The following is a 24968-nucleotide window of genomic DNA, read 5'->3' as shown; positions in this document are numbered from 1 at the left end:
AGTTGTTGTGTCTGGTGAAGGCCACATTCCGGCCGTGACAGATGAACAGTGGCACAGATTCTTCACTGTTGCCGTTATGAGTCGTTACGCTGTGGATATGCTGCCAATGATGAAGGTCATTGTAGGAAGAAACAGCCACAAGCTTCAGTTGGACAAAAAGGTAATAACCGCTGGAACAACAGCCCTTGAGGGCCAATGCCTACCTGCTGACTGCCGGCCTCACTCCCACCTACTGGGGTGGGAGATCATGCAACCAGTTACGGGGTGACGTGTGGTCAGATGACAAACACCCAGTCACCGTTGTGGGTTTCCATTAACGGGTTACGCTACTCATTCATAGCTCTCCAATTTCCTCATGATGGTGGGTGGCCACTGTTCCCATACACAGGCACGTAGCCAGGGGGTGGCCTAAGGAGGCTGAAGCCCCCCCCCCCCCCCGAATCCTACAAATATCTAATTTAAATAGTGTATGTTGGTAATTAATTTTACTTCCATAGCAAGATTAAACATTAGAGCAAAAAAAGTTTAGTGTATAATAGAGCAACCAGCTTATTATATTTTTATATTCTACAATTTAATCCAAATAACAAATGGATCCACAGCTTCCAAATTTATAGTTTTTTTTGGGGGGGGGAAAGGTCACACAATATAAACTGTATGAGTAAAATTTGCCCCTCAGTTTCAGTCTTTTTTTTATAACGGAATATGTAAAAGTTAATAACAAAATACAATAATTATGAACTTCAGTACACTTAACTGTACAAAATGTAAGGAAAATAATGTCATTCATATGGTGGATCAAGTAGCAAAGCCCCTCCATTTATATAATTACAATAATAATAACAAATTTGGATTGAAATTGGTTTATTTTTAATAACCTATAATAGTTATTATTGTAAAATGACAATTATAACTGTTGTAATAATTATAATTGTCATTAATATTAGTGGCTGCGGTGGCTCAGTCAGTAACGCATCTGACTACCATGCTAAAGGTCCCGGGTTCGATCCCCGGCCGGTTCAAATCCGGGAACTTTTCTAACGATGGAAGCGGCCCCGGTGCCCACCCAGCATCGAATAACATGGGTACCTGGGGGAAACCCTGGGGGGTAAAGGCGGTCAGGGGCATGATGCTGATCACATCACCCCCACTCATGACCTGATCAAGAAAGTGTGGGGCGTTACCCCCACACCCCCTATACGCCTTCATGGCATGGTGCTATGCACAGGGGAGCACTTTACTTTTTTTTACTTTACATTAATATCTCTACTAATCAAGTTTTATAAATGGCCTGCCCCCCTCTACAAATATTTCTGGAGACGCCTCTGCTGATTAGGGATGAGCCCCCCCCCCGAAATAAAATGCTGGCTACGAACCTGCCTACACAGGCTGAAATCTCAGGAGAAAAGTACGCCTTGCCCAGGAGACACTAACCTGCATGCATCCCATGGCAGAAGTCCAAAGCATGATGCCTTAGACCGCATGGCCAAGGTGCAGGACCATGCTGAATATAATCCTTCTATTATCATGACCATGATGTTTTTAAATTTGTTTCTTATTGATTAATTATATCTGTGACAAGGATTTGTTGCAAGAATGGCCCATGAGGTTGAAACACGTCTGCTTAAATTAAGACCCATTCTATTCTATGTTTTCTGTACTTGTTGCAAGCTTTCTTCTTAAACGATGATGCTGTTGTAACATAAAATTAATTCTCAATATCCTTGTTTGCTGCAATTAGTTACCATTTAGCCAATTTGTAACCACAACCTGGCACAGGTATGTCTGCATAATGCAGGCATGGATCCACAGGGAGGGCGATAGGGGCAATCGCCCCTCTGAACTTCCTGATTTTTGGATATATTATAATGCTTAATATTTTTCAAAACTTAAATGTCCTGTCTTTTATAACAAACTTTAACAGGCTCGAGAATTGTTTTCTTTTTTTACTTCCCTTCGCGGGTCGCTTGAGAAAAGTTCTGTCAATGGTCGTGCAAAGTGCCAGAGATCAGCTTTTTAAAATATGCTAAATTAATGGTCTAAAACGTCAAATTTTTAATTATTACTTTCAGATCCCCCCTTTGAAGAATTGAGATTCTATAAAACTGAGAAAATTTAAATTCTTTAAAATTATAAAAAGGCACTCTTCGTTATTCAGACACGGAACGGCAGACCGGATTTTCAGTATAAACTAGGTATGCCTACAGTCGCTCATGCACTCGGACAGCAAGGGTCTTCAACGAACCCTCCTTAGCTGCTCAAAGATCTTACTAACACTGAAAACAAAATTGTGCTGTGAAAGAGGAAGGTCAGAAACTCAGGTAGACAGAGGGAGGATGTTGACAAGACAATCATTGATAAATAATGATGTTAAAACCCCACACCCAGAACCGTGCACGACCAACTCAGGGTTAAGTTCACTTTTGCTTATAACTGGCTAATCGGAACTGGACCTACAGTTAAAATTTGGATCCGAACCACTCTGCCTCAACAAAGGGATTGAACCAAAGACCCCTGCAGATTTTTGGTTTTCGTTTATCGATTTCATTCTTAATATCTCATCGCTCCGTGCACCATGACAATGGAACTATGATAATAACGAAATGCAATAATAGCCAAGGCACTTATTTTCAGCACTAGTCCATATTTTGCAACAAAAAACCCCCGCTAATCTCTAGAACATAGGTGGTTCCTGCTAACAGAACCATATATTGTTTAAAACAGTGAAAGTATGGGTTACAATTGATTCTCAGTGAGGTGAAGTGAAATTCCCCCCTCCCAACTGTAACTTCTGGATCCGCCACTGGCATAATGTCATGGTAGTACTATACTTTAGCTGATGAGACTTTTATCAGTGTTTGGAAGTAACTAGTTGCAAGTAACTTGGTTACAAGTAACACTTACTTTTTTGAGGAATTGTAACTAACTAGTTACTTTTAAAATCAAGTAGCTGTAATTGTAACAGTTAATTTTTTCAGCAGAAGTAACGTTTCAACAGTTGCTTTACAACAATAAATTGTTATTGTGACGTAAATTATTTACGATTTGGTTTCGGTTTTCTCTTCGCCAGTCATTTGTCACACTTTCCTGTCAGACAGTTGGAAGTTGTGTTTGGCGAACACAGTAGCAGCTTCAAGGGATACCTGGAACTGTCCAAGTGGCGAGCGTCAAGACATCACCCCTGAAGTGATGGTCAACGACAACCTCCCCTTATCCCATTTCTCTGTCCATGGAATTTGCCAGAAAGTAACATCAATTCATAATATTCATCAATTTTATCATATCGTCACTCATTGCTGCGATTACCCAAAAGTGGCAGAAAAGCTACGTAAAATAAGCTAACGGGTATGTTAGGTGGTATCAAATCATTATCTTACGCTATTTTCTTGCAGTTAGTAGAATTCGCCTCCCCCACTGGAAATTTCTAAATACAATACTGATAATATAAATATGTGAAGACTTATATTATGTACCAGGAATAAAACACATGTAATTCCTCCGCATATTATTTTATTGTAATTAATGATTATTGATTGTGTGTAATTTATTTGCAACAAAATTTCCAGCAGAAAGTTACTGTAAAAGTAACTGTATTACTTTCTAAAATGAGTAACTAACTAACTCGGTTACTTTTAAGAAAGTAAGTTTCTGAACACTGGTTTTTATTAATGGCATTCCCTAAGTCTGCCCTTGAGTCAAGGCTACACGTATATGTTTTTGTTGCAGGTAAACGTAGCGGAGCTGAAATACTACTACATGGAGGACGATGGAGGATCCCCTCTAACACTACCAGTGCATCCGGAAATCCAGGGTGCCATCCGGCGATTTGTAACATACCTAGATGATAATTACGGAATAAAAGCTCAAAAGGTAACTGATTCTACCCTGAAACTTATACCGAGGAAACTACATGCATGTGAGTGTATGATAAAGAGAAGCATGTAAAGTATAAGCTAGCAGTCACTTTGATGTCTGGTGTGGTACATATCATTCTCCTGTGTGGTTGGCAGTTTTGCATCTTGTGATTTTGTGGCAGACTGCACGATCAAAATTTGATTTGGCGGGGAGGGGGGGGGGGTGTTTTCCTTAATATAAAATGCAACATGTGTATATAAGTCTCATAAGTAATAGCGCAAACTGACACAGGTGAAAGTACACAATAATAGAAGCAAAAAAGTCTCAGTAAACATGGGTCTGCAAATGAGCCGTTTTCGAGATAAGCCAATATGTGATTACCAGCCGCCACTGACTTCATTGTTTGTAAACATTGCTCTAGTTGGTAAAATGCTAATAATGTCTGCGAATATGTAGTTAGAAGCCATCACTGATTGCATTTTATAAACACCGAGTGCTTTACTCCTTGCGTGTTTCAAGGTTTGCTCTTCGTTTACAAAACAGAACATTTACGAGAGGTAGCATGGGAATCAAACAGGATGGATAAAGCACTTGGACCCATGTTCAATGAGACTTTTTTGTTTCTATTATCGTGTACTTTCACCTGTGTCAGTTTGTGCTATTACTTTTGAGACACCCTGTATATATATATTTGTTTAATACATGTAAATAAAAGTTTACACTAGCACCATGCTGCAATATGTGCAACGAGACAGGGGAGGAGGAAATCAAGATATATTTCCTCAGCAATGAATTTACTTTTGCTGGTTCCAAGTCAGTTTTGCTACTAGGTGCACCATATTTAATCTATTAGATGAAGAAAAGGAAGCATCTAGGGTAGCAGATCAAATGAAGTGTTCAGTAAAGGTACAAAATGAAACGTTCATTCGTAGGAGAGTAGGATACAGTGCTGTCACAATTAAAAACTTTATGGGGATTATATTATCTGGGGAGATGGGAGATGTGCCAGTGCCATTGGCCTTGGGGGGAATGGCCATCTCTGCTCCAGATATAGTTTATGACAGGAAATGAGTATGAAGTTGGTGTTTCCAAATAAAACAAATATACCACAGTTCCTTGTTGGCAAGTATTGTGTGGTGGCATGACAAGTACTTGCCAAGAACGGGCATACAGTTGTCCGCAACAAGAAATTAAACTTTGTTATGATGTAAATTTTTACTTGACAACAATATTCTTATTCTTTCTTTTTTTCCCTTTATTTGAATGTGATCATGCTCCCACAAGTAATGAATGACCGATTCAGATGTGCACTTGAAGTGCGAAACCCAGTCCTGTGGCATTGAGCTAACCTTTTACTAGTCTCACACCCAATTAACATTCTTGCCGTTACTTTGATTAAAACTGAGAGAGTCAAAATTTTGTGCAACTTTCTTTGAAACTATATATGGATGTATATTTCTTTCAGGTTAAAATAAGACAGTTGTACAAAGCTTTTGAGATAGCTGCAACGATTCTTCTACACATCAATGGTGTTCCTAATGTTCTTCAAAAGTCTTCAAATTCAGAAGTAAGTATTCATTTTGTTGATTTACTTGAAAGAGTTCCAAAAGTAGATTTCTTTTAATTTTCAAGACTCATTGCAAAGCAACGTATGGACATTTTTTTGGCATGTTCTCCGAGATTAAAATTGTGGAAATGATTTCAAGCCACGAAGAGCTAATGTCAACACAGTCAACCCTCAAAACTTACGTGAACTGGATTAACTTGTGTCTCTTTCACTTCCCATGGTGTGGCTCATGAGTGTAATTCTTCTGCAGACGTTGTTAAGTTTCAAATGTCTGCATGAATTGGTACCATTGTTTGGTTAACTACACCTAGAAGTTGGATGAGTTCAGGCTTCATTTCTTGAAATTATATAAGAGCCAAATTCTGCTTTTATGAAGTCGGAAAGTTTGTTAACTTCAGTATCATTGATACCCAATTGTTTTATTGTTGATTGTGTGTTTCTGAAGTGATCATGTGGTTTACCAGTGAGATATACTTGTAAGAGGATTAATTGATTATAAATTACATTAGTAAGCATTAGTTTAGTTTAGTTTAGTTTATTTGCGTTCAAGGACTACCGGTGTGTAAAGTAAAGTAAAAAGTAAAGTGTTCCCCTGTGCATAGCACCACGCCATGCAGGCATATAGGGGGTGTGGGGGTACGCCCCACACTTTCTGGATCCGGTCGTGAGTGGGAATTGATGTGATCAGCATCACGCCCCTGGCCGCCTTTACCCCCCAGGGTTTCCCCCAGGTACCCATGTTATTCGATGCTGGGTGAGCGCCGGAGCCGCTTCCATCGTTAGAAAAGTTCCCGGATTTGAACCGGCCGGGGATCGAACCCGGGACCTTTAGCATGGTAGTCAGACGCGTTACCGACTGAGCCACCATGGCCACCTACCGGTGTGTACAAATTCCAGTACATGGTAATATAGGACATGTCAATACTTACATTACATTACAATACTACATTAACAGATTTTACAAATACAAAATACATAGCCAAAAATTGTAAAAGATTGGGTCTTACTCTGGTATTATATCAAAATCACAAAAAAATAGAACATGAGAAGATATAGAACATTACAGCCTACTTCCAGGTGATACTAATTATCCACCTTCATTTGACATTTAAATTTACAAGAATAATATGTGATTATACTACATTATATACATTTTGCCTTATGTAAAAGTCGCTTCCATGTATTCAGCTATAGAATAAAAAACATGCTTCAGAAGCATTGATTTTATCTTGTGCTTGAATATCATCAATTTTTGTTCTTTCCTCAGATGTTGTGGTAGTTTATTGTAGAGATCTATGGAAGAATTTAAGGGGCCTTTCTTACATAAGTTAAGGCGGCAGTGTTTTATGTGAAGTTTGTATTTATTTCTTGTGTTTAGGCCATGTATTTCCTCATTTGTGGCAAAGTTGGAAATATTTTGCTTAACATAAATTAAGCATTCATAAATGTACATGCAGAGTTAACATATTAAGTTTACGGAAAAGAGTTCTACATGAATAAGTTTTCTTTACTCCAGCTATGATTCTTATAGCTCTTTTTTGAAGCATAAAAAGGACATTGGAGTGGCCCTTGTTACCCCAAACCATAATCCCGTATCTTAGTAAAGCATCAAAGTTTGCCATATAAAGGCACTTTACAGTTTGGGTGCTTGAGATGTCTACCATTAAATCTTTAACTAATGTAACAATATGCTTAAGTCTGTAAATTTTGATTATTGAGGAAATATTACGATACCTGTGTGTAACAATAACTCTACATTGTTCCTTTCTCCCTAGGAAACCAAAAATGTTCTTGTTGAGACGGTGAAGTGCCTTTTCCACATGACCAGCTACACCTCTCCACCTCTAATATATTGCTACCTGAAGAAGTTGGTGGACGAGATGAATCCAAGGCTATTTGAGCATTATAAGCAACTAAATGCAGAACTCCTTCACGAATTTTTGGTAAGTAAGAGTATCTTTATAAAATTTCATACAGAATTTGGCAGTGCATATTAGCAGGAAAATTCTGATAAATTATTGTTTTACAATAAAATTTGTACAGTTTATCTCCCTCGAAACAAGATATACTTATCTGGTAAGGAGAAAATTTGGAGAAAGTATGGGTTACAAGGAAAACAATCAAGAAGAAGTAGAAACATATGGATGACTATGTACCAAGATGGGCTGTGATTTAAACCAATAATAGCTGCAGGGTATGAAAGACCAACGTACAACCTTAGTGACAATGAAGTTCGACCAGTCACAAATATAGGAGTGCGTTGTGAAAGAAGGAGAACACATGCATATGCTGAACATATTTTATTCAGCAGGCTACATGGAACAAAGGAAAACATAAATTTCCGCTGCAACGCACCAATGTATGGTGTCCACACAAAATAAAACATTTTCGTCCATCTACACGTGACATTGAAGTTCGACCACTGTTAGAGGGGATCCTGTTTACAATGATGTGACGCTGCCCCGTCTGCGAATAACTGTGGCAATGTGTCGGGGCATGCTGCGGACGAGTCGTTCAAGGTATTCCACATCGATGCGGTGCCATTCCTCCTGCAGGCAGGCGATAAGAGCAGCCACCGTCGTGGGTCCCCTCTGTTGCACACGTCGCTTAAGAACACGCCACACATTCTCAATGGGCGAGAGGTCGGGACTCGATGGTGGCCATGGCAGAGTTCGCACGTGATGGCGAGTCAACCATTCTCTTGTCAGCCGCGCTGTATGAGGCCTGGCATTGTCGTGTTGAAAGATGAGACGCCGAATGTGGAACAGGTGCCTTCGCACTGTGGGAAGATGCCGCTCCAGTATGCATGTATAGGCGTGTGCATTCACAATGCCCTCACAGATGTGTAGTGGGCCAACCCCAGATGCCGTCATGCATCCCCATACCATCACCGACACAGGTTTCTGTACCCGACGTGCATAACATTTTGCTTCATTCTGTTCCTCCTTCCGACAAATGACTGTTTTCCGTATTTTCCCGTACACAACATTGAAAATGGATTCGTCCGTCCACAAAACCCTGTTCCACTGCCGAAATGTCCATCCCCGGTACACGTGCCCACCGTAGTCAATTGCCTTTGTTCAACATGGAAAGGAAGGGTTTACGTTTCGCCTTGTACACTCGGTAAACGCATCGCTCTAGGTAACGGCGAATGGTTCTGGTTGACACTTCAATGTGAAAGCGTTCTCGAGTCCACAGTCGTAATTCGGCCACAGAAACATGATTGTTGGTCTAGATATAGCGCCTAAATATCCGTAGGTCACGCACGCTCAGCAGACGTTTTCGACCGGGGGCCTTACCTGGCTCTGTAGTACCCGTATTTTGATGGTGTTTGATGATGTAGTGGACGGTTGACTTGGGTAAGTTCAGTTGGCGCCCTATTTCCCATTCACTGAGTCCATCCCGTTGCAACTCCACCACTCTTCTCCTCACGGTGTTGTCAATAGGTTTGCCCCTGGCCATGGTGATGATGCACTGCGGTTCCTCGGTGCACAGCACGTGCTTATATACGGCGGACTCCCTTATCGTGTCCGTGACGTCATGCTTCCGTCGAATGCGCCACTATCTGGAATGGGCCACTATGGGTCTGGTGCCTGGTCGAAGTTCAATGTCACGCGTATAGTTCCCCGTTTTCGTTCTTTACGTGACCGTGGGTGCAACATGCTGGGATCACAATTCTTGCCTGCTCACACGCCTTCTCTTACACACATGCATCACTTCTGCGGGTCACCCATTCCACCGCCTATACCTTTGTGCATTTAATCACGTATTCCTTTCTGGTCGAACTTCATTGTCACCAAGGTTGTATTAAATCAGGGGTGCCCATCCCCACCAAGACCAATGCCACATCCCCCCAAAATCATGTCATGCATCCCCCAAAATCAAATAATTCGCACCCTCAAACCACAAAGCATTTATTTACGACAGCGTGTCTACCGAAAGTAACTTTTTACTTAGCTTTACTGTACACTATACTTGATCTGCCCTTCCTCCCTAAACAGGGTGCCCATCTCTCAAGACCACCCCTAAAATCGTTCATCATAATCAATAATATCCTTAAATACTTTCTTTTCTTCACCTAATGGATTAAATATGGTGCACATAAGGTGTAAAATTATTATATATTATGGAAAAATATATAAATGTTGAATTTTATATTATTTGAAGGGAAAAAATCCCCCCAGAAATCTTGAAGGTGCAGCCTGCACCAATATTCCTCCTGTGAGCACCCATGTATTAAATAATAAAATGGTTGTGCTGTGAGTCTTGCCAATACTGATATGAGAAATTATCCAAGTTTGATATTTTTTACGGCATGGAAATAGAGAAATGTTTTTTTTGCAAAAATGTTTGAATTTATTAAAAGTAAGACTTCTGATTTGCATGAACAGGCAAATATATGTATTTAACGCATCATTGTGCTCGAAGTAGAAAAGGTATATGGAAAAACATTGTTTTCCATTTTGAGTAAAAGCTGTGACTGGTACAAAATGAGAAGTGCATAATTAAGTGAAGATTAGTATAAAAATAACTTTTTTAAAAAAATCACTGATTATAACAGTGATGCAAGGCTGTTGCAAACATTTTTGATGCCCATAAATACATTTAAAATGATAGTAAGTGCAGGTAAGGGAAATTGGGAGATGTATATCTGTAAATAACAATAATACAACAAACACCTTGCAGAGAAAATTGAGAGAGGGAGGTAACATATGGACTGCGGCATTTTGAATCCGGCCCTACCTACAGTGAGCGAATATATATTCTAGTGCTCAAGGTAGAACTGAAGGGACGTTTTAAGACGAGCACCAATATAAGATTCCTCATGTCTACCAGAAGTCAATTGACATGAGAAAAATGAGGGGATTGCTAATTTGTTAATTTTTATATAGCTTTGTGAATTGAAAAATCAGTGCTAGTTTTCAGGGAGCTTTCAGATTGAAGCAACAGGTGACAAGCGGCACATGTTGCTTGGAAGTGAAATCTCAGTAACCAACATAACCATTCAAACTGAAGTGATGCGACACGTTACATGTATCACTTGTTGTTTACATGTCACTGAAACTGGGCAGTTTTCTCAAAATTGTGCATCACGTCATGTCAGTCTATTGGTAGCACATGTGTACTGAATACTTGCTTATAGACTGAAAGAGCTCATGTCGCTTGTTGCTTCGGTGCAAAAACTGCATGTCGCTTGTCTCCTGTCACATGCCACTTCAGTCTGAAAGCTCCCTTAAATGTCTCATCACCCCCTCCACTTCCCTTAATTTATCCATGTTCAGGGAAATTTTTGATATACATAAAGTACATTTAAAGTGATGGTAAGTGCGGATAACGGAAACTGGAAGATGCCTTTCTGTAAATAATAATAGAAGAAACAGCTTCACAGGTTTTGTGTGTGGGTCCAACAGAAGAAAAAAAAATTACAACTCTTGCATAACCAGCACCTGATGTGGAAAATGTTGGCTGGGGGATGTTTGGTCGAGCTGGGGATACCTGTAAAAAATTTGCTAACTGGGGGGATACCTTGCCCCCAACATCCCCTCAATTTGAGCACTTCCTATAATTATATTATATGTATTATTATATATTACTATATATCTCTGTGTGTTTTAATCATCTCTGTTATTAAACAAGTGCAATTGTTGCTTTTTCAGGACCTGTTGGGTGACAGTGGTGTGTTCATTTACCCAACATTCCCACGCTTTGCAGGCTATCACAACCAGACATATTACAGATGCTTCAGTACATCGTATTCTATGATATTCAATGCTCTTGGGATGCCGGCTACAAACTGCCCCATGGGACTTGGTGGGAAAGGACTCCCTATGGGAATTCAGGTTAGAAAAAATAATGCTTTTATTGCAAATTGTACCATGGATTTTTATGACTCTTGGGCGCCATATTTAATTTCTTTTTCAGAGGGGTATGAACACATTTAGATTTTGAGCTTGTAGTAACATATTTCCCATAATATCTAAATATAGTATTTCCATCTTGTTCTATTTTAAGCTTTCTTTTCTTCATTACATTTTCCCCGCTTCTTGCATAATCTCTGGGTTCTGTTCTTCTCGAAGCTTCTCTTTGGCCCACCATATTCTCATATTTGTATTTTCATTACTTAGCATTGCTTTTCTGCCTCTATGGTGAAATTGATGAAGGGGGACTTGCAAAGAACCCCCACGTCCAGGCTGGGACTCAAACCTGGGACCCCTGGCATCACAGCATGCTGTGCTAACCACTCTGCCATGGAGGTCATCTTATCTTGATTTAGTGGACTATCAAACTTCTGTTGTGGAACCACATGTTCCTTCTTTTGAGCTCTTGTAGTGTAAAACGTTAAGAATAAAAATAAAATTATTGGAGCCCATTTTTACAATTTCAATGTTCACTGCCAGGCACGGATCCATGGGGAGAGATGATAGGGATGATAGCCCCTCCCTACTCCCATTTTTTTGGATATACATATTATTATTCCTAATGTTCTGTCTTATCACCGAATTTAATAGGCTCAAGAATATTTTTTAAAGTTTGATAGTGGCCGCGGTGGCTCAGTCGGTAACGCGTCTGACTACCATGTTCAAGGTCCCGGGTTCGATCCCAGGTCGGTTCAAATCCGGGAACTTTTGTAACATTGGAAGCGGTCCCAGTGCCCACCCAGCATCGAATGACATGGCTACCTGGGGGAAACCCTGGGAGGTAAAGGCGGTCAGGGGCGTGATGCTGATCACATCACCCCCACTCACGACCGGATCAAGTAAGTGTGGGGCATTACCCCCCCCCCACCCCATATACACCTTAATGGCATGGTGCTAAGCACAGGGGAGCACTTTACCTTTTTTTTTTGTTTGATTGAAGCCCACTTTATGCTCATGATAGGCTAATCGGAACTGGACCTACAGTTTAAATTTGGATCCGAACCAGAGACCCCTTCAGAGAATAGGTTTTTGTTCTCTTTGTTTCTGCACTTTACTCCTCAACTGATCATTCCTTTGCCATGGCAACGAAAGGAAATATGATATCGACATGCAATTATAACCATCTATTCCAGCCGTGGACTCTATTTTTCCAAGAACATGGAAGTCAGCTTGGTTCCTGCGTATTATGGTATTGTTTACATGAAACAGCGGAAGTGTAGGTTACAATTGATTCTCAGTGACATGACGTATTCAAACCAAAATTCGCCTCTCCCAGCTGTAACTTCTGGATCTGCCACTGTTCACAGTTCTCTGGCACTGTAAGCTTCATGCAATTACGAACTAAAATAATAATACCCGAGTGTCCATTGCAACAAAGCATTTGATTCCTAATATGTGTCAATGTGGCATTGGTACATAAAACTGCATGTCCACTCCAAACAGATATCTGTGTAAGAAGAAACTTGTATATTCTTCTCGTGTGTGTTTTAGGGATATCCAGATCCTAGCAGATCCAAAATCTGGATCCAGATTTTTTGGATCCGGATCCGTTTGGTCATCCCACATGAACGCTTGTTTGGAAAGTAAGAATGTGTTTATAACATCGACAAATGGGGCATCTGGAGCAAAGTCATATTTTTTTTTAAATGGAACCATATACAAAAACATGCATAATATAAAAGAGCACACACAGAGAAACACAACGCCGTTGGTCTCATGCATCTACTGCACATAGGAACGAAGATATGGCCAAGTGAAAATATGTAAACAAACTAACAAGTGGCCCACTTGACCGTCAGTACCACGGCATGTAAGACTTCTCAGGTGCCTGACAGAACTGCCTTTACGCAGAGCAAGTTTTGATAGCGGGTCCACGAGATCGTGTTAGTTCATAGCAAGCAGTCGTAGTGGTAAGAGCGAAGATTATGGTGTTCACAAACATAGAAGAAACGGACATGATCCTGATTTATGGGGAATGCCGAAAGAATGCCTCAGAAGCCTACCATGTGTACGCAGAGAGATATTCGGACAGACGACAGCCATCTCGACGTCTGTTTGGTAAGTTATTTATTAAATTAAGAGACACCGGAAGTGTAACACCATGAGCACGTGTGCGGAACAAGCCAACTACAGGTGAGGCAGGTGCAACAAATGTTCTCGCCACTGTTGCTGTGAATCCGCACATTAGCTCCCGTGAAATTGCCATGGATGCTGGGATGAGTCAGCGAAGTGTATTGCGCATACTGCACACACACAAGTTTCACCCATATCATATCTCCCTCCATCAGGAACTTCACGGGAATGATTTTGTGGACCATGTTCAGTTTTGCACATGGTTGTTACGACACGACACACCCGATTTGTCACGTACCCTCTTCACTGACGAGGAAACTTTTACCAATCATGGAAATGTCAACCTAAGGAACATGCACTATTGGTCGGTGACAAATCCACATTGGCTTTGCCAAGTGGAACACCAGCGCCCATGGAGTGTGAACGTGTGGTGTGGTATAGTGGGTGAACATCTCATTGGCCCTTTTTGTATACAAGGGACACTGAAAGCTGACCGATACATACAGTTTTTACAACTTGAACTGCCTGTACTATTGGAGGACATACCACTTCAGACAAGGAGGGACATGTGGTACCAACATGATGGGTGCCCAGCTCACAGTGCAAGACGCACTACAGCATGTGTGGAAAATACATTTCCAAATCGTTGGATTGGACGTGGAGGGCCTGTCAAATGGCCGGCTCATTCCCCAGATTTGACACCGTTAGACTTTTTTCCTGTGGGAAAAGCTGAAGGACATTGTCTACCGGGATGTGCCAACAACTCCAGAGGATATGCAACACCGCATTACTGCAGCCTGTAGGGACATTCCCTACGAGATGCTACATTCTGTGCAACGATCTTTGCGTGGGCGCCTCGTTGCCTGCATCTCAGCTGACGGCCACCACTTTGAACACACACTTTGACAGGTTTTCGCTTCTTACGCAGTGGTTCTTCGACATACTGTCATGGTCATTTTCATTATGCTGTAACACTGTCAAATACATGGTGCTGACAATGTCTACTGTATTTTCTCTTCCTTTAACATGTTCTGTCTTCATCTTGTCCAATGGCTTCCGACATCTCATACTTGTACATGCCGTGGTACTGACGGTCAACTGGGCCACTTGTTAGTTTGTTTACATATTTTCACATGGCCATATCTTCGTTCCTATGTGCAGTAGATGCATGTGACCAACGGCGTTGTGTTTCTCTGCATGTGCTCTTTTATATTATGCATGTTATTGTATATGGTTCCATTTAAAAAAATATGACTTTGCTCCAGATGCCGCATTTGTCGATATTTTTCGACCCACCCCATACCTCCAATTTACGAGCCCCATTTGATATTATTGTTTCCCGCAAACCTCACATCGCTACTGTTTCTGGTTTCTTCGCTATTTCAGGTGGTACTTTTAGGTGCCTCATGCGGTATATATATAATAAATACATAGGGTGAGTATGGAGAGAATAGTGTTGCACATATTAAAAGTTCTAGAAATTTAAATCTTCTTTTGAGTGCAGAATAAATTCATCTATTGAGTAGAAAACCTCTTCTCTTAGCCAGTCTTGCAGAAAATTTCTAAATTTTTCAAGAGGTGCATAGTGGGCTGTCCCTGGCAGCTGGTTGAAGAGTTTTATTCCCAAGTGTTTGTTATTATTTTGTACTTTGCTTTGCCTGGGTAGAAAGATTAAGCTGGGAGTGCAAGAGAGAGGAAGTGTAGGAATGAGAGAAAATAGACCACGATAGAGAGAGAAAGCAGACGGGGACAACCTCAGAGAGAGAGAGAGAGAGAGAGAGAGAGAGAGAGAGAGAGAGAGAGAGAGAACAAAAGCAATATAGGGAAAGGACGAGAGAGCAAAGGAGAAACAAAACAAACTTGGAGAGAGAGCAATATAGAATAACACAGATAGAGAGTAATATAATGAAAGTGTGTGATAAGTAAAAGAATGGACACAACAGAATGGTATAGACCAGAAGATAAAGAAGAAGAGACAGCCAAGATATTGTTGAATGAACATCATTCTTGTTGTATATGGAAGCAAAACTGAGATACATCATTACTAGGGAGTGGAAGTTGATGAAATGTCATCTTTTTTCTGACATCTTGGGCACGATGCCCATTAAATAAACACTATATTACACTTCGTCTAAAACCCAAAAAAGGTAAATCTAAAGTGCATTTATTTTTGCCAATTTTCATGATTTAGGTCATTTTCCCTGATTTTCGACATTTTTCCATCATTTTTCGCAATTTTGGTGTATTGTTTCATCATATTTTGTCACTTCTTTCATTTTGGTAATATTCTTGAGTCTTTTCACCAAGGTGAATCATTTTACACCAATTCATTCAGTGTATACGACCTTTTCATTAAATTGTTTTAAAATTATTCGGTCGTTTCCATTGGAAATCCTCGTTGCATATTTTAATTGAATGCGCATGTGGTATCATTTGGTACCTTTTTTTTTTTTTGAAAGCCAGGTTGCAATTTGTTTAATTACCTTCTCATTTCAATTTTTAACCTGAAACTAACAAATTTAATGGTCATTTTATGCATTTTTATGTCATTTTTTCCCATTGTTTAGGGCATTCTATAGGTCATATACCTATATTTTTTAGGTCATCAACTTCCGCTCCCTAATGATTACATATTCATATCTATGCAAGTATTTAATCTGAAAACTAATATTATTTCAGATTGTAGCAGCTCCGTACCAAGACCATCTTACTCTCGCAGTAGCGGAAGAAGTGGAGAGAGCATTTGGTGGTTGGGTGGAACCACCGCCATTTGTTGAAGAAGCCTCTTCATCTGCAGTGATTGATTAAGCATGTGCTTCTTTCAACAATTGTGTTCAAAGTAGTGGTAGACAATAGTAATATTCGGACAGATGGGATATGCTATCTAAATAATATGCCATGTTAGGGAAAGAAATATTCCCTCAGCAACATGTATATCATGTGGATGATATTTTCTTTACAATTCACTATTTCACTAACTCATAATCTTCCCCATCTGAAATGTATTTTTAATAACTAAAATCCAATTGGATTGAATTGTTGTACAGTCAATTCCATTGGATTAAAATGGAATAAATTGTGTAAGATTCTTCAATTAATTGGAATAAATTACACAAATTGGAATATTTACTCACAATTTTAAACATTTACACTGTACTGAAGCATACTTCATATGAAAAACATTTTAAAGTGAGTATAAAAGCAAATATTACAAAAAATTAATATAATTCTAATTTATTGAAGCATGCCTAGTTCAATTTTGCTCTGGTTAATTCCAATTTACGAGTTGGTTCTTTGTGTACTGGAATATACTGCATTCAATTGTTTATTGACTTTGTTTATTTTACTTTGATTTAAAATAATCCAAGTCAATAAACAATTGAATGCAGTATATTCCAATTCACATCTTGAATTCAACGGGTTCATTCCAATAGAATGTGCAGTGCAACCAATAGAAAAATCCAAAAAATATATTTTTTAAAATTGATTTTCAGTCCTTACCTTTCTTCATCCTGAACATAAAAAATACTTTTGTTCAACACAAGACTGTGACATATTTTCACTGTCCATTGCTCTGAAGAAATTCAAGTCTTGATACATTTTGATTGGCCAGACAGCACTTGTTTTCTATGTATAGTGTTAAAAAAAAATGCCGCATTATAAATATACTTACACAAATACACACATGGTCATACGTGTATGACACAATAAATCCTGTAAATTCATATTATTTCACATTTCTTTAAGTTATTTCTGAATTTGAGTTTATCAAGCTGTGTGTTAATTATTTCTAATTTAGATTTTTATTACTAACATATGATATCCTAGAAATAGTAAAACATAAGACAATATTTTGATTGAATGAACCAAATTTTAGAAAGAAAGGCACACACATGAGAGTATGTACATACATGTTTATGAAAATGTTTGTGAACAAACAAAACACATTTGCATTAAGATATTTTCATGTGATGTAGATACTTTTTACATTAACACTAAAATAAACTACACGTTTAACCTTAACGATATTTAATTTTTAGAAAATTTTATCATGTTTTTTTTTTTAAAAGAAAAAGCAAATAATTATTAATAACAAAATGACTGATTCTTAATACAGTATTTGCAATTTGAAATAATTCTAGAAAAAGATTCCTCAAGAACACTGAATGAAACAAATTCGCTGTGATTAACTTTAAAAATAATATCTTCCTTGTTCTAATTTTATAACTACATATAGACTTTGAACTGCCTCAGCACATGAAAACTGAACGAGGAGTGACATATATATTTTGTATAAAGAAGATTTTTATGTATATATTATATTCATATAAAGATTGTTTGATCACTTGTACTTGCATTATACTTAAAAAACCTCTAAATCTAAAAAAAAATACTAAATGTATATGCATTAAGAAATTGTTATATTCTTATTGTTTGTATAGTTCACCTACAAATAACTATTAAAGTGACATAATTCAAGGAATGAATGAAAGACATATTTTGTTTTTAAATTTCTCTTTAATAATTACGTTTAACAATATACACATGAATAAAAGTCACACTTTGTAATTTTCATTCATTTTCATTAATACAATACTGTATAGTGTTAATATTTTGTCATATTTTTATTTATTGTCATCTTAATCAGACAAATATATTCTAATAATTAACTATGCTTCTATCTGTAAATGCTACAAGCAACATTATGTTCCATTTTCAAGTTTTATGTGTGGGGTTTTGTATGGGAAATTGTAAATAATTAGCATTGTATGTTTGAATATAATGAACTTTTGTACAGCTTCTTGCAAACTCTGAATAGTAATAGTGTTATGTTTGATAACTTTTATTAATAAACAATTAAGTTTTAAATGAAAATTGTTGTTTACAAAATACATGTTTCTTGTACTTTTTTCTATAAACTGAACTATAGCAATTTGAATTCAATAATAATATATACATACACTTTGAGCAGAAATATATTTTTATTATTTTTACTGTAGATAATAATAGAAACATAATAACTAATGTAAAGCATGTATATGACATTTGCTCAAGTAATGTACTATATGGTAAGAATTTAATAAATGTATAATTTTTGCGAGTGGTTAGAAAATTGGTTATGAAGAAAGTAAATCTGTGCATACATATTAACAATGGAATTGACTGTAAATAAGTGTAGTTTAGGAAAACTAAATTTTAATGTGCACTAAGAAAATAAAAAAAGTTATTTTTGTAATGTTTTTGTTGTTGTTATTATTTTTAAAGGAGATTTTGGTCCCATTTAGGGTGACCAGACATATACTTTTAAAAAAGAGGACAGGGCATGGCGAAAAAGGAGGACAAACCATAAAAAAGAGGATAGCGCAAAAAATGGCAAAACATTTGCAGTTACTCATAACTAGGGCTCGGAAGTTGAAGACCTATAAATTGCCAAAAAAAATACCTAAAAATATCAAAAAAGGACCTAAAAACAGAAAAAAGGATGTATAAATGTGATCCAAATTAATTAATAACTTCAGTTTTAATTAAATATTTAATGCATAAAAAAATACAAAATTTTGGTGGTATGGAACACACAGTGTGAAAGAACAATATGAATGAAATGCATCTTCTTTCAGATATTATATATTTTTTAGATAAACATAATTTGAAAATTCATATTTGAATAATCATATTTGGCCTAACCACACTAGGGTTACAGAAATAGGACTTCGGAAACCTTACCTCAGTTGGGTGTGTGTATGTGTATGTGTGTGTGTGTGTGTGTGTGTGTGTGTGTGTGTGTGTGTATATATTTATTTCTTTACTACAGAAAGGATGTTTAAGAGGTGGTGAACTGATGATGATTCGAATTGAGAATGGGCAGTAAAAACGTAGTCAAAAGAAGGTGAAGTTGCAAAAAAAAAAAAAAGCCGTTAAAACCTAAGAAAAGGCTAAAAAAGGACCAATAAGCCAAAAAAGGCAAAAAGGACAAATAAAACCCACCTTTTCCTGGCCTACAATGACCCAAAATGAACATATATTATGTTGGGCCTCGTCTTCGGACACTAGGGGAAAAAAATGATTTTTCCTCAACTTCCGAGACCTACTCATTACTTAATCAATATAATACACAGCTTGACAAAAAAACCCGGCCACTTGCGTTTTTTTGTGATAACGCATAAATTCTGATTCGAAGGCTAACTAAATTACTGGAAATATATTCAACAGAAAACAAACTTTGAGGATTAAGGTGTCCAGTTTTCTTGTCCAGCAGTATAAAATCTTACTAAGATTTTGCTCACATATACTTTTCAGGTGATCCCTTGCAATAACTTCATCTTACCTTTAAGCAAAGAAGGAATCTTCTAATCTGTTATTTAACAAATGACAAAGAATATCTACAATTTGAAGCACAGAATTTTACTCCTTTTCTAATTCTTGGATATTAGAATGAAATTTCCCCACAAGTGAATGCAAATGTAACAAGTAAGATTCGCTTTAACTTATTTCCAAAAACAGAATTAAAATTTTGGATAGTTTAGATTGGGTAGAGAAATATGATGTTAATGCCACGAACATTTCTAGCTCTCTTTCAACAGCAGGGGAAAGTGATATCCACCTTACACTTTATCTCATATTCGATTCTTCCATCCTTTTCTTGCAAAATCGTTGTTAAATTTACAGTTTCGCTTCGTTATTTCATGAAAGTAAATATTACATAATAATCAAAATTCTTACTATACGTTTCTGTATCGCGTATGTATAACTCGAAAAGAAACTCGCTGAGTGGTTAGCACATCGCGCGACAATGCCAATGGTCCCACTCTGTGCATGGGTGTTCTTTGTGAGTGCTCCTTCATCAAAATCATCATCATCATCGCTCATCCTCATCTTCGCGATTAGCTACGTAAAAGTGGCAGAAAAACGAAGCAAAATAATCCAAATTGGAACATTGTTTACTACATTTTTTCTTACAATGGCGCAAATTGTTTTTGCATCAATTGTTTAAATTCCTACAGTCGTTAGCACAAGCTCTTTTTGTGAGAATTACTTTAATTGACGATTCCCTGCAAATGTGAATTTCGATCAAAAGAGTATTAATAGTTTGTTAATCGTTAGCCCACTATTATGTATAAACTGAAGTGCTAATACAGTACAACTGTGCATTGTAAGAAGAAAATTGAAATAAGTTCACATTCATTGTCAGTTTTTAAATGTTAAGGTGCCTATTTTCGTATCTTTTCTAAATTTATAGTGCCTTCTTAAGTGCCTATTTTTATCATTTTGGTGCCTATAAATCAGCACTAAACTCAAGACTAGAGTATGGTTCCTTTATGTACAGTCGCGGACACTTCTGGGTTGTAACAACCCAGCAGTGTCCGTGACTGTACAATGATAATCTAAGTTGGGCTTTTAACACGTTATCTTCTATCCAATATAGCAGTTTATCCAGGATTTATGGCCTTTGGAAAGGAACTCCAAAACAAGCAACTTTCGTAGAAGTGGGAGATCCACCATACAAACTTAGAGTTAAATATCTTGCGAGCAAATTTTTACTTAAGAAAATTGCCAACACGACATCTCCGATCATACCAAAACTTCAATTGTTAGACTCTTTGATGCTCAACAGACGTACAGCAAAATATAAATCCAGATTACCTATACTACTATATTATGCTTATAAGGACATTAATAAATTTCAGGCTAATATTATTAGTTTACCTAATGCACCATGCTTCATGACATGAGGATTCATTTTCCTGCCTACCCAAGTAGAGATTTCAGGAAGACAATCCCTACAATTTCAAATAATATATATCAAGACTACATACAGTCAAAATTACAATGCGAATATCACATACAGGGTGGCCCAAAAGTCCCGGAACGATCACATATCGTGAGAAATACACATCGAATCGGAAAACGAAGAAATACGTGTTTAATAAGTGAAAGAAAGCTATTCAATGATATCACACTTGATTCCCCACCCCGCCCCCTGGCGGAAACTGTGAGATTTTAAATGGAAACCACCATTTTGTATTGTAGAATCGGAAAGAGGACTTCATTCATAGTCCAACGAGCTATCCAACCATCCTCCTAGCTCAATTAGGAACGGAGATATGGCGATTAAAAGAAAATAAAAAATCGAAGGGACGCCCTACCCTGGCCCTAATTGAGCTAGAGTGAAAGCAATTGCAGATTCGGAATCTGCACGTCAAGACCTTTCAATAGAGTATATGGTAGACCCCCTTTAAAATCTCTATAGGCTATCTCCGTTCCTAATTGAGCTAGGAGGATGGTTGGACTCGGAATGAAGTCCTCTTTCCGATTCTACAATACAAAATGGGTGTTTCCATTTAAAATTCCACAGTTGCCCCGCGCCCCACCCCCAGGGGCGGGGGTGGGGAATGAAGTGTGCTATCATTGAATAGCTTTCTTTCACTTATTAAATCACGTATTTTTTCGTTTTCCGATTCGATGTATATTTCTCACGATACGTGACCGTTCCGGGACTTTTGGACCACCCGGTATATAGAGATGCTTCAAAATCAACGTCTGAAAAAAACAGGAGCAGCATTTTACTGTGATAATTCTGCAGAATTATTTTTTTTCCCTTTGCCATCGTATCTGTCCATTTACACTGCAGAAGCTTTCGCAATACGACAGGCATTGCTTTATGTACAAAAGAAGAAGTTAAATTCAGTTCTAATTGCAACCGATTCAGCCTCTGTGCTAAATTCTTTACAGTTTGCATCATGGTCATGTCATACAGAATGGTACATTGTTAACATAAGAATACTCGCACTGAAATTAACGAGATTGGGATATGATATCAACTTTATTTGGACACCTGGACATTCTTTAATAGAAGGGAACAATATAGCAGATACTTTGGCAAAATATGCAGCGAATCAAACAATCCAACGGCCGCTTTCAATAAAGATTCCGTCCGTAGTTTTGGAATCACACACTAGAAAAATACTACTTACTGACTGGACAAATACTGGCACTCAATGCGGTAAGGCCTACTATTCTATACAAGAAAGAATTCCAAAGGAATGTTGGTTTAAACAGATTAACTCTCCCGGAGTTCCCTCACAACTATAATGCGCTGCAGGTTAAATCACACTATCGCCGCAGCTCATCTGTACAAGAAGAATTTAGTGACTTCACCAGTTTGTTTGTGCAATGAACATACTGCAACTCCAAACCACATTATATTTCAATACAAACTTTATGAAACTTACAGAGAACCATTTTTACAGGAATTGTACAGGAGTGGACATCAAGCGCCACTGACACTGCCTTGTTTACTGACTTCACCTTCATCCTCGGTAATCTATATTCTTACAAAATATTTTAATAAGTCGAATATAATTCTGTAAAAGTGTAATGAAATTTGGTAACTATTTATTATGAAAGGAATAATTGTGAGTAAATATTATGTGCATGCATGTATATAATACCAATTGATAAATTGTTAACTGGTGCATGGATTTTGTCCACAACCAATAAATATTTTATATATTAAAAAAAAAATCCGCACGCTACTAATGACTCAGTTGAGAAAGTGATCGTGTTCAGCTCCCAGATGCTAGGTGAGCATTCCTCGAACACTTAACGCACCCCAAGTGATATGCCTTAAATGATGATCCTTATGTGTGGAAGCATTCTCTAGGCAGCACATTTGCTATGGTCGATGGTATACTCTATCCAAAAAAAAGGAGGACATTTACAGATTTCTAAAAAATCCGCCCGGATGCCGGACAGACACCTAAAAAGGAGGACATGTCTGGATAAAAGAGGACGTCTGGTCAACCTAGTCACATTTAACTTGAACTCAGAATCATCTGTGACAAATTTGAGAGTAGATAAATTAACACAGTTACGTAACGTAATACAGTCAAGGAGAACAATTTGTGTGCTAGTCCTAATTGGTTTATCACAGATAAGTTTTGTGAATTTTTCAGTAAATTTGTACATCCTTCACAGAAAATATTGCAGGGACTAATGCAGATATTTCGGAATATGAGCCAGGTCAGTTCCGGATATACTTCCCAGCTTTCAAGGGTTAACATCACTCACATCATCAGACATTCAATCCCTTAGAGAGCTAGTGTTACACCATCAAAATACTTAGTTTAACTTTCCCAAGTCCAGGAGTGTGTCGATCCCGTGTTTTGGGTGAAAAAATTAAGTGTCTCACAGCACATGAACACGAAAATGTATTATAATAACAAATATTATACTTGTGGTCGTGCCGCGTTTGCTCTCACACACGAAGACAGTTAGTTCAGTCCTGTTACGTCATGCATATGATGCATACTTCACGTGGCAATTCCACACTGCCATCTAGCGAGCAACCTAACATACATTTAAATTATAATTATATTAATATGACAGAACTGAACACTAACACTACTACCATCTTCAGGAATTCAACCCCTGAGAGAGCTAACACTACTCTTATAGGGCTAACATCACTCTCATCTTAAGGGATCGAATCACTTAGTGAGCTACTGCCACTCATCTTCAGGGATTCACTCCATTGGAGAGCTAATGCTACTCATCTTTGGTGATTCAATCCATTCGAGCTAACACTATTTCCATCTTCAGAGATTCAATCCATTAGAGAGTTAACAAACGTCTCATCTTCAGGAATTCAATCTGTTAGAGAGCTAATGTCACTCATCTTCAGGGATTTAATCCATTAGAGAGCTAACGCCACTCTCATCTTAAGAGATCTAATCCATTAGTGAGCTAACGGCACTCTCATCTTAAGGGATATAATCCATTAGTGAGCTAACGGCACTCTCATCTTAAGGGATCTAATACATTAGTGAGCTAATGTCACTCATCTTAAGGGATTCAATTCATTAGAGAGCTAACGACATTCTCAATTTCAGGGATTCAGTCTGTTAGAGAGCTAATGTCACTCATCTTAAGGGATTCTATCCATTAGAGGGATAACGCCAATCTCATGGTCAGGGATTTAATCCATTAGAGAGCTAACACTACTCTCATCTTCAGGGATTCAACTCCTGAGCGAGAGCTAACATCACTCTCATCTTAAGGGATATAATCCCTTAGTAAGCTAATGCTACCCTCACCTTTAGTGATTCAATCCATTAGAGCTAACACTATTCTCATCTTCAGAGACTCAATCCATTAGAGAGCTAATGTCACTCATCTAAGGGATTAAATTCATTAGAGAGCTAACACCAGTCTCCTCTTCAGGGATTCAATCTGTTAAGAGAGCTAATGTCACTCTCAACTTCAGGGTTTCAATCCATTAGAGAGCTAATGTCACTCATCTTAAGGGATTCAATCCGTTAGTAAGCTAACGCCAGTCTCATCTTCAGGGATTCAATCCATTAGAGAGGATGCCACTCTCATTTTCAGTAATGCAATCGCTTATAGAGATAATGCCACTTCCATCTTCAGGGATTCAATTCATTCGAGAGCTTACTTCACTCTCATTTTAAGGATCTAATCCCTTAGTGAGCTAATGCCACTCTCATCTTCAGAGATTCAATTCAATAGAGAGCGAATGCCACTCTAATCTTCGGGGA

General features: G+C 38.0%; 1 protein-coding gene across 3 annotated transcripts in view; it reads left to right on the top strand.

Moving 5' to 3' along the window:
* Window positions 1-18653, top strand: part of LOC145997482 (fatty-acid amide hydrolase 2-A-like) — a 68977-nt gene extending 50324 nt beyond the window's left edge. For all 3 annotated transcript variants that reach the window (XM_083134580.1, XM_083134581.1, XM_083134579.1), the window contains exons 6-11: window positions 3-160; window positions 3727-3870; window positions 5321-5422; window positions 7198-7365; window positions 11080-11262; window positions 16093-18653. In XM_083134580.1, the coding sequence (XP_082990706.1) occupies window positions 3-160; window positions 3727-3870; window positions 5321-5422; window positions 7198-7365; window positions 11080-11262; window positions 16093-16221 (884 nt within the window). In that variant the 3' untranslated portion in view covers window positions 16222-18653. The remainder of the gene's footprint in view (window positions 1-2; window positions 161-3726; window positions 3871-5320; window positions 5423-7197; window positions 7366-11079; window positions 11263-16092) is intronic.
* The last annotated feature ends 6315 nt before the right edge of the window (window positions 18654-24968 follow it).

The sequence above is a fragment of the Lepisma saccharinum genome, chromosome 13 (assembly GCF_977018435.1).
Source record: "Lepisma saccharinum chromosome 13, izLepSacc3.1, whole genome shotgun sequence".
Lineage (NCBI taxonomy): Eukaryota > Metazoa > Arthropoda > Insecta > Zygentoma > Lepismatidae > Lepisma > Lepisma saccharinum.
The sequence above is the reverse complement of the archived record's forward strand: the minus strand, read 5'-3'. Positions and strand labels throughout refer to the sequence as shown.